A 19,001-nucleotide genomic window follows, 5' to 3' on the forward strand; every position below is an offset into this window, starting at 1 on the left:
GTTTTTTGAAGATGTATAAAAAGATGAATGAGTAAGCATATGTGTGTGTTGTTTTTCCTAGATGAAAAAGAGAAATTCGAACCCACAGTCTTCAGGGATACACTTGTCCAGGGGCTTAACGAAGCTGGTGATGACCTTGAAGCTGTAGCCAAGTTTCTAGACTCTACAGGCTCAAGATTAGATTACCGTCGCTATGCAGACACACTCTTCGATATCCTGGTGGCTGGCAGCATGCTTGGTAAATCATATAGTATATAGATGTTTAATTCTTTGAAATTTCCCAACAATATTTAGATAGTTATCTTTATTGGTGTGCAGTTATTAGAGCTGACTAAAGCCTATGAATGGAACTCAATGGTTTTGAGTTAGATTCCAACTCAGAATGTTGTTAATGTGGCTGAGAAATGATTGCTGCATTGTGGTAATGGCATCGAATTGGCAATCTTTGTTGCTATTACACCAGAATTGGCTACTTTGTTCCAGCTAAAAGCAACATTCCCCTGTGTCCCTAATTCTTCGATGTTCTGCAGTAGACATAGGAGAAATATCTTTTGCATATGTCTTGAGATGACCATTCCAGTGTATTTTATGATACCCTAATCCCATAAACACTTTCATTTTAACCTCAAACACACACCCCCTTTTGGGGGTGGGGGTCAGTGAAATGTAACTGACAACAAATTTAAGAACTATCTACCATCCAGTTAGTGCCATTTAATTCATGGACAATAAAATATGTAAGAAATAGTTTAAGAAGAACTAACTAGATAGTATACAAAAAGTATACAAAAATTCAGGAGAAGAGAAATGCAATACAAAATATAGGGGTATAAATATGTGGGATGATTATGTGCACGTGGTACATATATATAACAATATCTAGGGGACACAATTAAAGAAAATACTCAGATGTAAGGACTGAATCACTGAAAATAAAGGCTATAGGCGATTGCCTCAGGAACATCTCGGTCATTTGGCAAACACAGTTCATAAAGATAATGTTCTCTATCCTAGTGTGGTTACTAAGTATCATCTGCGGTCTTAAAAGCTTTCAGATGGTCAGCTAAGAAGCCACTATTGGATGTGAGGGTGATCTGGCTGCGACATCTGTCACCACATTGATCGCCAGGGTTGATTTGGCTGATCTGTCAGGCTAGGCAGGTTTCCCCTTTCTCCCTCTTAACTCCATGTGTGTCCCTCCTGAAGCTGCAGGTTCGCTTGAAGAGGACGACCTTCCCTGATTGAAGGAGGACAATCCTTCTGTCAAGGGTATACAAGGAGCTGCGCTCCCCTGCTAGAACCTCCAAACAAGTCTCAAGAAGCCTCTATTGGTTTCTTCCCACCTGGAGCCCAGGAGAACAAAGGAAAACAGAAATGCAAGAAAGTAGTCAGTCCAAAGGACTAATAGCCCAAATGATCCACAGCCTCCTTTTATCCAAGAACAGAACTAGATCGTGCTCTGCTACTGTTACCGAGCACTCTGACAAAGCCCCAGTTAGACTGAGTTAAAGTAAATACAACTCACACAGGAGTGTATGTACGTATAAACATGTGCATATGCATATATGTACAAGTGAGTGTGTATGTGTATATCCATTGATAGATTGAGATCTAGATATAAGTTGAAAACTCTTCTATCCCTTCCCAATAAAGAAACACACACACACACACATACACATTCTGGTCAGGGAAAGACTAGAGCAGCCAAATGATCATTGCCCCCAGAAAATCTTCTAACTTGAAACTGAAGATATTCCTGGAGACCACCTACTTTCCAGTCAAATAATAGACAGCACTACAGAACACACAACACAAAGAATGTGCTCCTCAGAACGATCAAAACCAACAAGGTAGCATTTGTCCCAAACCAAAGATAAGACAGGGAGAGACAAGGAAACTGGATGATTGTAAACAGGAAAGCTAGGGCAGACATAGGGAGATTGCTGGCATCTGTATATGTGTTTGTATATGCTCAGTCCCCACCAGGATTTCAGCACTTCTTTGTTACCATGACTCGAATTCGACCTTGAAAGTCTGGCTAGACCAGAGGAGGTACACTGGTACAGATAGGAACTGGAAATACAGGGAATCCAGGGTGAATGAGCCCTACAGGACCAGTGGTGTGAGTGGCAAAACAGGGAGGGTAGAGGGAGAGTGGGTAGGAAAGAGGGAACCGATTACAAGGAACTAAATGTGACCTCCTTCCTGGGGGACGGACAACAGAAAAGTGGGTGAAGGGAGACGTTGGACAGGGCAAGATATGACAACAATTTATAAACTATCAAGGGCTCATGAGGGAGGGGGGAACGGGGAACGAGGGGAAAAATGAAGACCTAATGTCAGGGGTTTAAGTGGAGAGAAAATGTTTTGAGAATGATGTACAAATGCGCTTTACACAATTGATGTGTGTATGGATTGCAATAACAGTTGTATGAGCCCCTAATAAAATGTTTTTTTAAAAAAGACATTTTAAAAGCCACAAAAAAAAAAAAGAAATAGCTCTTCAGCACAAATGTCTATGACAAGGCAATAAGAACAGTAACAGGCAAGAATAGAGTTGCAGAGAGCTATCCATGGCTCTTTTTTCCTTCCTGTTCCAAACTTCGTCACGAATAATATTGGCCACTCCTGGCTTCTGCTACCAGGTGTCTCCTGTTGATTCTCAAATCTGTATCGAAGATCATCTTCATCATTCCTGAGCTTCATGCTCACGTGTCGCAGGAGTCTCTCAAACCACAGCTTAAGGAACTCAGCTCGCTTCCCCTCGTGCCTACCTTCTCTGTTCAGCAACCTAGCCCGTGAGTGCCACCGTCCTGTCCACTCCGGGCACCGTCCTTAGTGTCTCCATCTCTTTCTAGCCAAGCAAAATCCCCTCCAAGCCTTTATCTTTTTAGTTTCCTGTAATACCTTTTGAACAAACCTCTGGTGGCACTGTTGGGTCAGCACCTGTGAACTACAAGATGGACCATTCAAACCCCACCCCACCCCACCCTCCGCTCCAACAGAGAGGGAGGAAGTGATCCACTCCCATGAAGATCCAGAGCTTCAGAAATCTGGGGTTACTGTGAGGTGTAATCAGCTCATCGACAGTGGGTTTAATATTTTTTGAATGAGTTAGTTTGTTCTTTTCCCCCCATAACCTTAGGGCCATGAGCTTAGCTAAAGCTATTATTGTTACTATCTGGATGATTGCAGAAACTTCTGAAGTCCTCTGCCTTTACTTTTGCATTCCTCTATAGCCCTTCTGTACCTGTGCAATTTCCAAAAACAGGCTAGGTTGTCCTTTGACTTTCAAGCTTTATATAAAAATTATTTTCTTAAACTGGAATGTTCTTTACTTCACTTATTTTCCAGGTTAGCTCTTGTTAATATTTTAGGACTCTGTTTAGATGTCAATTACTGTGGACAATATTTTCCTGTTCTCTATTAGATATTGTCTTGTAGAACATTGTTTATCAACCCTGGCTGCACATTAGTCATGCCTAGGGAACTTTAAAAAAAATTAATGCTTGAGCCTCACCCAAGACCAATTATATCAGATTCTCCAGAGGTAGACCTAGGAACTGATTTAAAAATTTTTTTTTCTTTAATTCCCCCTAGAGTTCTTACATGCAGTCAGAGTTGATAATCACTGTTAAAGAATTTTTCATTTCTAGAGGAAAGGATCTATATTGTTTTAAACATTCACAGAGCTAGGAACTCATTAAATTATTTTCAATTTAATGAATGGAATTAAGTAACTCATTTCATTCCTCCAGTAACAACGTAGGCATTAGCTACACTGACTTCCAAGTTCTTATTAAGATCATGACTTTCTGATTACGTATTTGGTTTTCAATTCCATAAAGGTCGTACTGAAAAAGAAAAGGAAAAAAAAAACTTTCCTTTATATAGCATAGAATTAAAATTAGAAATAGTGGGATTGCTAATAGATGCATCGAGCTGATGCTGACCCACAGTGACCCGATCGGACAGGGAAGAACTGCCCGTGTGAGTTTGCAAGACTGACTACTCACCAGGAGGAGAAAGTCCTGTCTCTCCCCAACGAGATAAGGACAGTGATTAAAAATAGCAGTTATGGAGTGATGTTCCTTTTAACTCTACTATGATGCCTTTTAAGTTGCAAGTCACTGAGCAGAATAGCTGAGAATGCCTTCTGTGTTTCTCCTATTAATGCAAATCTGTACGATGAATCACAAATCTGACATGCACAGTCTTCCCATCTTAAGAAGTAGGCAGGCATTTTTTATTTTGCTGAGTTTTAATCTGAGATATAAGTCAAATGAAAATAATAATGGTTAAAAAGGATGAAGAAATTTCATTTTTCTCCTAAAATACACACGCATACAGAGACTCATACTTTGTGGACTCTGGCAGCCATGGGTTGGAATTGGCTTCCTGTTCATTAGCTGTGTGGTTTGACATGTTGTTTCGTCTTAGTTCCCTCGTCCACCAGGGAAGAGCAATGGAAGCACATCTTTCATGGAGTTGTTATGGATGTTAAGTGACATACATGAATTGCCGAGTTATGAGCATATAACACTAGTATGATAATTATTACTCTAGTCAATTTTGACTAACTGTAATAAGCAATATATTAACTAAAATGTTACATTAGAATGTAATAACTATTGTTCCATATGCTAGGTATTTATTTTTATGTCTTATAGTTCTAGATCATAGGCTGTGTCTACTTGTATATGGAAAGCTTGCAATCCAAAAATTTTAAAACAATTTATTTTCACTTCAATCATTTTACAGTATTATTAGTAGCATTATCATATATTTTTAGAATATTATACTATTAATAATATACATCACATACATATTTGATTGCTTACATTTGAAATGTAGAAATATATTTCAAAAACTTTTTAAATCTTGCCTGAAAATCTGTTTGTTTTAAGGTGCCTGTAATAGCATGTGTGGAGTTTCTGTATGTATGAATTCATAATGCAATAATTTTTAAATAAATGTAAAGGACTTTAAAAAAACAGATGTAGTAAGATCTTTATATATGCTATAAAAGAGTTTTATTTTGTAAACAAATGCAAATTTTAAAACTTAAAAAAAATTAATTTCAAAATCACGCTTTTCAGCTATATTGTTTCTATCAGAGATAGGCCAGAGTTTTAAGAAAGATTATTATCTTAAAAAAATTCTGTTCCACGTGATTATATTCATGACAAAAGGCTGATTTAGTCCTGTTTATAAATGAGGCAAGTGAAAATAGATTCCTGAAGGAGCTGACTTGCATAAAAACAAATTTACTGTACAACTATAGGCTAGAGTCTGAAGTCCATGAATGAGATATTAAGCTAAGGAAAGTATAACTTGGTTGAAATTTTATTTGTGTGTGTCTACAAAAAATGTTGGCTATATGTAGCCCGTTTCATCCAAACATCTAAAGTTATAAGTTAAAGGAAGGCAGTTATATATTTGAACCAAAACAACAAAATGTCAGAAGTGAATGAGGATAATATTTCCTTTTTTAACTTTTGTCACTTCTGTCATTTTAGTGTTTAGGACCAAACCAAACTCATTGCCATCAAGTCAAAGCTGACTCATAACGACCCCACTGTGGGATTCTGAGACTTCTTTCTCCTATGGAGCGGCTGGTGGTTTCGAACTGCTGACCATTTAGATCACAGCCCAATAAGTAAATACTGTACCACCAGGACAGTGCCTGGTAAATGTAAATATTCCAACAAATGTTAGTCGAGTTACAAAAGACATTAATATTTCTGTGATTGCTTTTATATATGACATCAAATGAACTCTTTTTTTTAACTCAAGGTTTTTTATTAATTTTTAACAATATTACTAATATTTATTTGACTATAGAAAGGGTTATATTTTAGCGCTCTACCTCCAAGATATAAAAAGTAGTAGTAAATTGGTTCTTAATATCTTTTCATTATACTAATAGATCTGGTATAAGGGAGAGTGTAGAACAACCATCTAGTACTGGGGATTCTGAAAGAGAATAAGCAATGTTATGTTATAAGAAAAGCAGAAGCAAACACATGACATGTAACCCCCTATACACAGGCCTCATTCTGTGCAGTTAAGTGTGACTCTGAGAATGTACATCTACTTTTACTACCCCGTTTCCCCAAAAGTAAGATATCCCCCGAAAATAAGACCTACTTACAGTTTGCCTCTCCCTGAAATATAAGGCATCCCCCCGAAAATAAAGCCCCCCAAAGCTACTGTAACTCTGGGCCGTAGTGGCGGGCGCCCCCGCGCAGCTCACTGTTGGCCACAGTGCAGCTGGAGCATGCAGGAAATACGAGGTCTCTTTTAATAAAACAATAAACAATAAATGTGTACCGTATTCTTCTTCATGGAAAAATAAGGAATCCCCTGAAAATAAGACCTAGCGCATCTTTGGGAGCAAAAATTAATATAAGATACTGTCTTATTTTCGGGGAAACAGGGTACTTGTCTTCAGCATTGTCCTGACTGTAATTTCCTTTCCTTTCCCAGCCCCTGGGGGAACACGCATAGATGATGGTGACAAGACCAAGATGACCAACCACTGTGTGTTTTCAGCAAATGAAGATCATGAAACCATCCGAAACTATGCTCAGGTAGCATCTGTAATGGGGAAGTAGCATTGTGCTAGAAGGGAAGCATTTGAACAGGATTTAGGGAAATGTTCAGATGAAAAATTCTAAACTTTATATATAGGAACATTAGGTAGGCCTTAAACAAAAGAAAAGATACTTAATTGCGTTCATTCTAAAATTATGAACATTAAAACTACAAAAAATAGGGTTTGGTTTTGTGTTTTACCTCTCAGCTCTGAGAGGTATTAGAGACCAGATGGTCACATAAATTGCTTGTGGAGAGCAATTTAATACTTTAAAAACTTTATCTGTGCATCTTTTACTCAGCAATTCCAATTCTAGGAATCCATCCAACAGATAGCCCTGTACATGTGTGAAATACTACCCACATGTAGTATTCCTTATAATAAAATCAAAAGGTGAAAGCAATATATAAGTACATCAACACCATAAAGCTTACTATTGAGTAGTCTCTAACGCAGGGACCCTGCAGGACAGAGTAGATCTCGCCCGGAGAGTTCCCAAGGCTGTCAGTCTTTAATGGAAGCAGATGACCACATCTCTACCCCACAGAGTGGCCTCGTGGGTTCTAACTGCTAACCAACCTTTGGGTTCAAGTTCTAGCCCTTAACCACTGCACTACCAGGCCTCCTTAAGTTCTTCAATAAGGGACTAATTAAATAATATGCAGCAAATCATATTAACAGACTCTCAGAAACTAAACTCATCTTGACTCATAGCAACCGAATGTTCTGCAGCAATTACAGGAACCCTAGTGGCTCGGTTAGATTAAGGGTTGGACTACTAACAGCAAGGTCTGCAGTTCAAACCCACAAACTCTGTGGGAGCAAAATGAGAGGCTATATGCTCCTGTAAAGATTTGCACCCTATGAGTCACTGTGAGTTGGAATAAACTTAGAGCCACCAAAGCAGTAATTTTGTTTGTTTGTTTGTTTATGCACCAATTAAAAACAACCTGGCAGGCTTGCAAGCAGCCGCCCAAGGCACAACAATTGGTCTCTATTGGCCTCGAGCAGCAGAAAAGGAGAAGGACATGGAATGTATGACCAACTGACCCCTTTGCCATGCCATCAGAACTGGTTGGTTCCTGTCCACAGTGTTTCAGAGAACGCAACTCTTTAAAGGAGCAAATCGCCTCACCTTTCTCCCTTAGAGCAGTTGGTAGGTTTGAGCTACTAGCCTTGGGGGTTAGCAGTCCAATGCTTAACCTGTCAATCCTATGGAATATTAATTTTTTTTTGGTTTCCTAGCTTAATTTGTAACTCATGGAAAATGGTATGTTGATGAAATTGTTTGGGTCAGACTCTAGGTTATACACAAAACCTGAACTAGTATGGGTCAAGCCTGGCACCCTGGGCACAACATTGAAGGAGGCTCTCATTCTTTGGCTCATGAGTATGCAGGTCAGAGCTTAAAAGTGAGTGAGGCTGACTTATCTTTTGGGCCAAGATTTAAAAAATATCCTTGGGTGTCATATACCTGGGCCAAGGATGCCAAAATCCTCCATGGACAGAGCTAAGATCTCACATTATCCTGTTTAAGAGCAAGAGACAACTTTACAAAATTCTTCCTGCCTTTTCTGAGAGAGGTTCAGAGCTGTTTTTATCAATCCAATCCAGAAGCAGAACAGAAACTGGCAGCCCCTTTGATTGTGGGGGCACCGTGCAGAACCCAGTACATACCCAGATGTCAAGAAGCCAGGCCCCAGGAATCTTTTCCAAAATACGATTGCCCGGTATTCTTTGCCCTCCTCTCCTTCTCTCTCTCCTCCCCCTCCTCCTTTTTCTCATCCAAAATCACATTCCTTTCATTTCTTCTATTACCTGACTAGTTAGTATACGCTAAGCTATATAACCTGTGATATATTTGCTACTCACTGCTTCCATTTCTCTCTAATTTTTCATTTATCAGGACTTGACAAGTGATGTTCTGCCCTGGACTCCACCTGGGACTATAATCTGACCAAGAAGTGATAGTTCATCACACACAAAGTTTTACTTCATTTATTCCATGTAGCCAAATTGTCTTTAAAGTTGTAAAGATGTTAAATGTTAAGCAATCTCTAAGTATTTAATTTGAAAATAAAATTGGAATCCTCATTGGTGGTTTTATGTATTATATACTGTGACTTTAGTACTTAGCAAATTCTAACCCTAAAAGCTTGTAACTCATCTTCCTTTTCTTCCTCTGTTGTCTACCTGCCCCTTATAACTCTAAAATGTTTATTGAAAACCTTTTTAAAGACAGAGAAAATTTTAGTAATAATATTTACAAGGACTTACAAAGCCAGGCATAGTTAGCAAAGCCCTAGTGACCTGTAAGAACAGGCACAACCGATAGTTTATATGTAATATATTTTGCATAGGGAGATAAATTGTGCTTAAATTAAGGCTACTTTAAAAATGTTGTAAATCCATTTGCAACAGAAACCCAAAATTGCATACAAATAGTTGGATAAGCCTTTTTGAAGGAAATTTCATCTAGAACTAATTCTTTTAACAGTGATGGACTTTATCTTATATCAGAGTTGAAATGTTTGCAGACTTTTTGGATAATACAATAAATTTTGTTTCACATCTGACTTTAACAAGATTATTTTCTATCTCTGCCAGCCTCCCATTGATTTGTGTCAGGGACCAGTTCTCTAATAATGTGTTAGGCAGTTTCATAAAATCCCATACCTTTAGTGTCATTTCAAATACTTTGCATTGTGTGTATTACATTTTAAACATTAGTCACTGAGAGACTGAACAGAAAAATGTGGTCAGTAAGTCGGAGAAGGAGAAAGAGAAGTGACTGGGATCTTTGGTTCATGATTAATCAAATTAAGGAGTATGTGAGTACCAATGGAGGTAGCTTGCAAGAGAAAGCTAAGGCCGACTGCTCTCAGAGATTGAGGACCCTAGAAACCCCATGGGACGGTTCTGCCCTGTCCTGTAGCAGCCCTGTGAGTCGGAATTGGCTAGACAATGGTGGGCAATGGTCAAGTAAGTTGGAAATTAAGTTTGTAAATTAAGTTTCTAATAAAATTCTTGGTATTTTGTTGCTGTTATTATTTGGTTTTATCATAATATTGCATGCCATTTCCCTGCTATAGAGGCAACAGTATAATTTTAATACTTAAATAAACTTCATCTTGATTGTACTCAGGAACAAACACTGGAAGTTTCAGGTGAGGGTAGATCACCAGGCTGCAAAGAAAAGGACCTGGATAGAAAAATCATATCTGCCAGCTATGAACATGATAAACATGCACATAGTTATTTAAATAAAACCGCTCCAGTGGTCAGATCGTCTAGACGTCTACTAACACTCTTGCAAACCCCACTGAGGGTTCTAACAGGCTGGTGGTGGGGGCCATGCATTTGCCTTATTATCATAAAGTTATATTTTACACATCTGAGGAGAACATGGTTCGTGTCTGCCTAGAGTGGGATCTTCTTAAACTATTCTCTCCATAATACCATTATCTATCTATGCAAATGAATGTCTTATTCCTTTGATTTCAGTTCTTAGTTTCAATATTTTATAACTTTAAAATTGCATGAATTTTATTTTCATTAAGGATGTTTTTTCTTTTGTGGGTCCTAATCATGACTTAGTTTTAGTCTACGTGTGCATCTTAAGCTTTGTTATTAGGCCACAGTATCTCCTATGAAAGGCTTATATTTCCCACATCACCGTGTGAGCACCTTTAACTACCAATTTTCCTTAGTGCAGATGTGTAGTGGCTACAGTGGCTTTCCACAGCACCTTCTGTCTATGTCTTATACATTTGTATAGGTTTCTAAACAGTGTGCTTAATGGTTCTGTTTTGTGTTTAGGTCTTCAATAAGCTCATCAGGAGATACAAGTATTTGGAAAAAGCATTTGAGGATGAAATGAAAAAGGTAAACATGTAGATTGATCTGTTTTGTGTGATGCAGTGGGGGGTATCACACATGATTGCTTACACACTGATTCCCTAGAAGTGCCACACCATAATAAATATGCAGTAATGAGTGAATCAGACACGGCGAAAGCTACTCCCTGCAGGAAGAAATATGTGGCTATCTTGGGCTTTTCAAATGCATATTGTAAGCTAGAATGTTTTGTTTGGTAGGAATGATTTTACAAAACATGGTGTCTGACTTCATAGAACCTGAAATAAAAACTAGAAATAATAAGAAAATAAATACATCAGGTGATGACGGAAGATGCGGTGATTAAGTAAAGCGTGCAAACGAGCAAAGCACAGCCTCACAGAAAGAGGCTTTGCTGCTTGTGTTGCTCAGACAAAGTTGCCAGGCTACACTGTGGAGTGAAAAGCAGGCTAATGAGTTATTGAAGTTCTTTGTGTCTCTATTGTCTGTGAAATGTGCCTCTCTTCAATAACACGTATTGATACTGATTCCTATAACATTTAGAACAGTGTCTGGGCGACTCAGCAATGTATTGAAATAATTGATTTTGTTCTATGAACATGCATCAATTTTTTTTACTGTGAACATGTTTTCAGCAGGGGAAAATGGTCCACAATGCTGCCATGAGCTCTGAGAGTAAGAGTGTCAGATTAGACAAAGGAATGGATATGTTCAGCAAAACGACGCAGAGTGTGAAAAATTGTACATCTCATCACTTGGTCTGGCCCTCCGTGTTTTCACTTCCCTTAGCCCGTGTGAACCTTCGCCTTCTCATTCATGGGGTGAACGTGTTCTCAGGAAGGATTTGTTTTTCACAGTAGTTCCTTCCCTGGTGTTCATCTGATGATGCCATGCAGACCAATACAACTGAGCAGTGGCAAGATTCGTTTAAAAATAAGGATACTTTTGCCCCATCTTATTGTGATTACGTGCATTTATTGAATGAATATGAGTATGCTAATATTCTTTAAAAAGTCATATACAAATTTCCCTTCAGAGGCTAATCAATGGAAAAGACGAGCGTGACGGGAGATGTCTACACTTGGGTTAGTCCTGCTCTGGGGGTCCCTCAGGCCTGACGCTTTGTTGCTCTCACTCCCTCCTTCCCTGGGACTGGATAGCAACTGCCGTTTCAGTTCAGTGACCCATGGGAAGTCCAGTGGACTGGTTTGGTGCCAGTTCTACCACTTACTCATAATGTAAATATTTGGGGAATCACGTGACCTCTCTGCAGCATAATAATCCTTCAACTATTGAGACTAGTAAGTGAATATTACCCTCCCCATCTCAGAGTGGGGGAATCACATCATTAGCACCAAAGCACTATTCAAGGTTGTTCTGTACACATGCATCACTGTTTTTAATATGAAAACATTTTCAACAGGAGAATTTGGGCCACAATATCACCACAGGCTCTGAAAGTAAAAAGTGTCAGGTTAAATAAACGAATGGATATGTAAATCAAAACAATACAGTTTGAAGAAATTATACGTCTTATCACTTGGTCTATCATTCCTATTAATGTTTTTACTTTTCTTAGTCCATGTGAATTCGATGCCTTTTCTTTTGTGCAAAGTAATATTAGAATCTGCAGGGCTCTGATAATGATTGCAGTCCCTGGGCAATCTCAGAGATGCTCTTAAGAGAAAGTAGCTGTTGTAGATAGTGCAAACACAAGGTGAAGCACATTTCTGTATCCTGATTCTTCCTGGTGGAGAATTCCCTTACTTCACATCTTCTACTATCTCCTCACCAGAGTTAGTGGTAAATAAACTGCGTTATGCCAAGGCTGAGTCTTAATATTTGAAAGAGAATGTTGAAGAACTTGAAAACATCTTTGCTCAAAAGTCATCTCCCTTGGAAACCCTTGTCTTCTGTGAACTCAGAAAAATACATATTGAATGTCAAAAGCTTTAACATTGACCCTTTCCCAATTGTCCTATAAAAAAATCTAGTCTTATTTGACGCAAATACATAGATGTACCACGTAGGTCAACCCAAAAAGTGAAGGGGGGGAAAAAAAATGAAACAATATAGTTCAGAAAACATGATGCTTATTATGTAACTTAATCTTTTTTTGTGTTGTCCAATGTGAATTGTTTATGCATGGCTTTCCCGTGAGTGCTGTCTAGGTCAGTGTCTACAACTTCACAGCAGGAGGATTTATAAGAAAGGAGCTGTGCTTGTTAAGATGGTCTTCCTTAGTGTCCAATCTCTAATTGAACATATGTGTGCGTTTTCCGTGAATAATAAATATGCTTTGCTTGTGACCTACTCGCCATGGAGACAACACATGGTGATTTTCCTGCTTTGGCCCTTTGCTTTACAGACATGCTTTCTTTTGTTTGACCCACAGCTTCTCCTCTTCCTTAAAGCCTTTTCTGAGACAGAGCAGACAAAGTTGGCCATGCTGTCAGGGATCCTGCTGGGCAACGGCAACCTTCCTGCCACCATCCTCACCAGTCTCTTCACCGACAGCTTAGTCAAAGAAGGTAATGGTGCTCACATGTCCTGCCCTGTCAGCTAGAACAAGAACAGTAAAGTTAGAGAAATGCTGGTAGCCTTTCCCCTGGCTACCTACCCATTCCCCACATGAGGAAATAGAGATGTGAGTGTAGATATTCCTTCATGTACTAAGTGAGTGTAGAAGAATATCATTTGGAAGCCAAACCCACCACGCTCGCATTGATTCCATCTCATGGTGAGCCTGCAGGAGAGGCTAGAACTGCCTCTTGGGTTTCCAGAAGCAGACTGCTACATCTAATTCCCGGAGAGAAGCGTGCAGTTGGGATCATCAACTTTTTGGTTAGCTGAGAGTATTTTAACCACTGAACTAGCAGGGCTTTTCTAATATGTTTCATAGAAAAGTAGGAAAAAGAAATATGCCCATCTATACACAGACATGTAAAATGTAGTAACATTAAAACCTTTGGCATAAGATTCCTGTGCCCTGAAAATGATCTGATCCAAATTGTTTATCTCAAATTAGATGCTGTCAGAACAGTCTGTGACAGCAAATCGTCAGTGTGCAGAACTTATTGGCTTAAGAACCCTGATGACACAGTGAATTATATCTTGGGCTGCTAGCCGTAAGGTCAACAGTTCAAAACCACCAGCTGCTCCTCAGGAGAAAAACTAGGCTTTCTCCTCCCACAGAGTTGTCGTCTCACAGACTGACCTGACCAGGGAAATTTACCTTGTCCAATAGGGTCAATATTAGTCCCGATAGGCTTGATGGTAGCGAGTTTGAGTTTTTTCAATTTGTTAAGGGTTTTGTGGAACATTTAACCTTTTTGCCCCCAGACACTAAGTGCCACTCTGCAATGCTGCCCCTTCATGGTAACAAAAATGTCCCTTCTCATTTTCCCTCGCCCCTAATCAGTATGCTTGTTTCACAGGTTGGGCCTCACTCTCTAAATGGGTACCTCTATGAAACTTTTGCTCAGATAGTCACTTTTATCCCATTTTGAACGCTAGTCGTTTGTCTCGGTTTTAGAATCCAATGGCCACAGCATCCAAAAAAGGTCTAACATGAAAGTTGTCAGCCTAAAGTGATTGACAGGCACCCCATGTAATGATTTACCCATAAGATAAAGCAAACGTGGGCTATTTTCTTGTAGGAGGATAATGATATTCAAATTAAAATGCAACACAAAACACGGGGGGTGGGGGTTCCCTTAAAAATAAGTTAAAAGAGCTTTTATAAGAGTATGTTTCTTCTGGGAAGTTGGAATTTTTTCCTCCTACATACAGAGAGGCCTTATTCATGCCTGTGGTGAAAGGGGCTATAGTGTTCTTGTAGCTAAGAGAGAGAAAGAAAATTAAATCTACAATCAAAGAGCATGATTTAGAGATTCTGCGTAGTCTGTTACTGAAGCAGCACAAATTGATGGCATTCCAGACAGTGCGTTGTTAACCTTATCACTCTTTAACGTGCCTTCCTGGCGAAAATGCTTACATTATTCATCATTTTAATGCTCAAGAAAACAAGGTAGACTATAACCTTTGAACAAATAAACAAAAAATGCGTTAGGTCCTCCGAGTTATGACAGAAAATACTTGCCCTTCTAGTTGTATTAAAAACCTAGGTGATGTCTGGAACTACCTTTGAAATATTTAAAAATCAAATGGTCTCATGGTCAGAAAGACGAACAGGTAGATGTGGTAATGAGAGGAATGCTGTTACATTGTGGGGATTGCAATCAGTGCCACAAAATGCAGGGCGCGTGGATTGTTGGGTGGAAAACCAATCTGCACTGCAAAGTTGTCCCCAAATCACAACCAGCCAGTCACGAGATGGATAGGCACGGGGTAAAACAAATGCTTCAGGATCTGGTTGGTTGGTGTGTGAGTATTCACTGTTCTATTTATTCAACTTTTGGGTATTAAAGGGAAAGGAAAGAGAGATGCTTTGATGAGGAAGTGGCCTTTAGTGGCATATATGGTTTTTCGTTATCTTCCACCATCTTTAGGAAATAGAGACATCAACTGCTTCTAACTAGAAGAGGATTAAGAAATGACACTTTTTCCTCAACCACCAATTTCACAAATCGCCAAGGAGTTTAGAATCTTCCCAGGTAGTAGATGAGTGGACTATAAGAGATTTTCCAGACCTCCCACTAAAAACAGTTTTGTTGCAAGGTTCAAATCTAGATTTTGTCCTCCTACTTTCAAGCGTGCTTTATTTCTCTATTCTTAGTTTCAAAACAGAATCTAGCCATATCCATTATTTTCATTTAAATTACTTAAGTCAGCTAGATTCTTCATTCCTAGTCCCTGATGGCAATAATTTTGATCCAAATCACATTTAAATTAGGTTCACTATGGAATTGGATCAAATTACTTTTAAATGTTACATTGATATGTCACATTAGATTATACAGATAAATCCAAATTTACAGGGATTTTATATTTTAAAATCCATATTAAAAAGTTGATGGCATACAACTTTGTTACTTATTACATATGTTGATTGTAACCTTTATTGTTTACCCAATGATTCTGCTAGCCAAGTGGAGGTGGAAATCAGGTAATTTTGGTGCATGTATAAATGATCTGTTGACCAATTTTATTGACAAGTATCTGGAAGATTTGACTCAAACTTGCTTACATAACAATAAATATAAAATTATGTCATGTTTCAGGTTATCCTAGTTATCCCATGCAGGATATAAGGATATATCACAGAAATACCACAAGTAGGTAGATTTAGCCACCATAAATGTGCTTTCTCAAGTTTAGAGGGTAAAAGCCAGGATTCGGTACCAACTCTAGGGGAAGAAGGCTTTCTCTCTATGTGGCTCTGAAGGTCCTTATCTCTTCTGAACTTCTGCTCCTGGGAACTCTTCTTGTGGCTTAACAGCTTTCTCCCTACCTCTGCTCTTCAAAGCACCAAATCAAACTGGCTGCCATAGAGTCAGTTCCACTTTATCATGACCCTAGAGGACAGCAGAAATGCCCACTGTGGGTTTTCAATGATATAAATCTTTATGGGAGCAGACAGCCTCATTTTTTGCCCTAGGAGCAGCTGGTGGGTGTGATATCTTAATTAATATACTCTACTTGATCTCTGGGTTCTAATACCCATTGCAGTGGCTACACAGAACTCAGATAAAATTATGATTAAAGGTTTAATGCGGAAGTTAACAAGGGTGACGCCAGTTGAGAAATGCTCAGGATTGGGTTGTTTATCAGGACATGTTACAAGCACTCGGCTCTACTTGCTCCGTGGGTTGGGAAGCCCTTCCTCTGTCCCGTGCTCTGACTCCTGGCTCTGCTGCTGCTCCTCTAATATTCTAGCTGCATTCTGGATCCAGGAGGTTGGATGTGAAGGCATCCCAGGTCCAGAGGATGTGCTCTGCTCTTTGCTCTTGCTGGTATGAGGTCCTTCCTTCTCAGAAGACTCATTTTATACACATCAGGATGGCCTTGCAGGGAATTCTGTTCACAATTACTCACTAGAGAACCTTATCAGTATCTTCCCCCACTTTCTTACAAGACCCATGCAGGGAAAGGTTTTTGGCTGGGGGTTAGAGACTTTGATTAGCAGAGCCACATTCATTCACTGTCCCTGAAGTGGATATGAACCACCAATCTTGTGGTTAGCAGCCCAGCTCATAACTCCTTAACTCTGTTTACTGTCTCGCTGGTATCAAATCTGTTCCCAAGAATTTAGATCTTTTCAGGAGCAGTAAGCTTCATCTTTCTCCCACATAGAGTCTAGTGAGTTTGAACTGCTAACCTTAGGGTTAGAAGCCCAAATTAACTCACTGATCTCTTTTATATCCCTAAAGAGATTGGCTTGAGTTACACCCTACACCAATACTGTCTCATTAATATAACAAAGACAGTCCATTCTCAAATGGAATTATAGCCACAGGCATAAATTTTTCAACAGTTCAATCCATAATAATTGGTAAGCAATAATATCATTTAGGTCTCATTTTTTCCCATCACCATTCGCCTCTAAGAAAGATGGTTACCTTAGGCATTGAGCATGACTCCTGGCACCAGTATGTCTCCTTGTGTAGTCAAGATATGCCTAGGTTCCATGGATGTGCACCTCTTCTTAACAGCAGATCATTTCTTTCCTTCTGGCTCAGTACCAGTTGCCAGGGGAATACCCTGGACAGATAACCCTAAACTGCATTCACTGCGTAGGAGATAAAAGGATTGCGTCTCAGTCACCAGGCCAAACAAAACAGGAATTCTTTTAGGAAAGAGAAATAGAGAATGAACCATTACCTTTTCATCTACTTAAAGAAAAACTGGCAGTTTGAGCCCAGCCAGAGGTAACCAGGAAGATACTCAAAGCCATGGAGTCCATGTTGACCATAAAGACCCCACAGGACAGGGAGAACTGCCCCCGTTGAGTTTCCAAGACTGTAACTGTTTGCGGGAGTAGAAAGCCCCATTTTTCTTCCGAAGAGCAGCTGGTGGTTGTGAAGTGCCGACCTTGCAACAGGCAGCCCACCTCCTAAGCACTACAACACCAGGGGTGCCTGCAACCAAGCAGAGAGACTTTTTCATGGGCTTCCATAGGGTCACAGCCTTGGGAACTGCATGGAACTGTACCACGGTGCACACATAGGATCACCATGAGTGGGAACGGAGCGGAGGACAGCTGGTGTGGTTTTCAGTAGCCCAACACCAACAATGAGAAGCCTTCAAATGAGAAAGAAAGCAGCTTAACATGTCCACTATACTTTAACCTACGTTAAATGAAGGCAACAACATAGAGACATTTGAGGTGATTACAGAAGACTCGTCTGTATTTCTGATTACTTGTATTTGGAAATAACTCAAAATATAAAAGATTGAAATAGTTAGCTTGAATAGTTTTGACAGATAGAATAGACATATGTTTGAATAGTTTCTTGATTAATGGAGGTAATTCAATAAACCTCTTTTAAAAAACACAGGGAAAAATTAGACTTAAAGCAGCCGTAGTAATTTTATAGCTTAACTCGAAACATTTTTAAGTGTTGATTTTTTTTTTCAATAAGTGAAAACTATGAAGAAACTAATGTGCGTTCATCTATCATTGTAGTAAATGGCATGGAGATCATATCAACCTCCTCTGGCTTTCCTATCCCCAGAATTTACTCTGTTCGGACACTAACTCCTCTCCCCACTGCACCCTACGTGTGTGCTGAGTTCATAAATCCCTTGCCATGACCACACAGTACTCACAATGAAAGGGGCTCATTCGGAGGAGTTACCAAGTTACCACAAGACAGACTTGGTGAACAGTAAAGATACAGCTGCTGGTCCACAGCAACACCTCTCCTCAGCCAACAGCCAAATTGCTCTCTGGTCCTCAGCCTCTCAGCCACCTGCTCCCTTGGCCTCTGCCTCCATGTGGCAGAAGCCAGCCCCCTGCTCTGCCTCACCATCGCATGGTCTCAGTGCTGCTCCTCTGGTCCGTCTCCTGGTCTCCTGGCCGTGGCTTCTGGTGCTACTGGTCTGGGCCCCCATCACTTTGGATGGGCTACACTGTGGAAGTCCCACTAGTCCTGGGATTTCTCTTTTTGCTCCTGCTTCAAAAATAGCTCATCCATATAGCCACCTGTAGCCACCTGGTTGGTAACTAAGACTGACCAATCCTCTCTATTAGTGTTACACATGCTCTGTTTCCATAGCCTCACCCCATCATTGGTTGGGAGTTATAGAGAGATGGAAAAGAAGAACCATATTAGGAAATGGTATGATAACTGTACTTCTGTCTCCACTCTTATTCCTTTACTGGAATTATCATCAAAAAATTAATGTGCATATGTTGGTTTTGTAGTGCTTTAGAATCTGTATTATAAACATGAAATATTTGTGTTTTGAATTGGTGTTGACTAAAGTAAAACAAAACAAAACCAAAAAACATTTATAATCAGGCCAAGTTTGAATAGTCAGGAAATTCAACTTTGAAAAATAGTTCAATTTTTAATGAAACTTTTCTCTGTTGAGTAATGAAAACATCTGAACTTTACCTAGAGCGCTAGTAGGTAGTAGG

General features: G+C 39.5%; 1 protein-coding gene across 2 annotated transcripts in view; it reads left to right on the top strand.

Annotated features, from left to right (window-relative positions):
- The window catches only part of BZW2 (basic leucine zipper and W2 domains 2), a 68,494-nt gene that overhangs the window by 30,624 nt on the left and 18,869 nt on the right, over nt 1-19,001 (top strand). For both annotated transcript variants that reach the window (XM_004702704.2, XM_045288869.1), the window contains exons 3-6: nt 62-238; nt 6,490-6,593; nt 10,418-10,483; nt 12,852-12,987. In XM_004702704.2, the coding sequence (XP_004702761.2) occupies nt 62-238; nt 6,490-6,593; nt 10,418-10,483; nt 12,852-12,987 (483 nt within the window). The remainder of the gene's footprint in view (nt 1-61; nt 239-6,489; nt 6,594-10,417; nt 10,484-12,851; nt 12,988-19,001) is intronic.

The sequence above is a fragment of the Echinops telfairi genome, unplaced genomic scaffold, assembly GCF_000313985.2.
Source record: "Echinops telfairi isolate 266 unplaced genomic scaffold, ASM31398v2 ScPeMD7_23;HRSCAF=83, whole genome shotgun sequence".
Classification (NCBI taxonomy): Eukaryota; Metazoa; Chordata; class Mammalia; order Afrosoricida; family Tenrecidae; genus Echinops; species Echinops telfairi.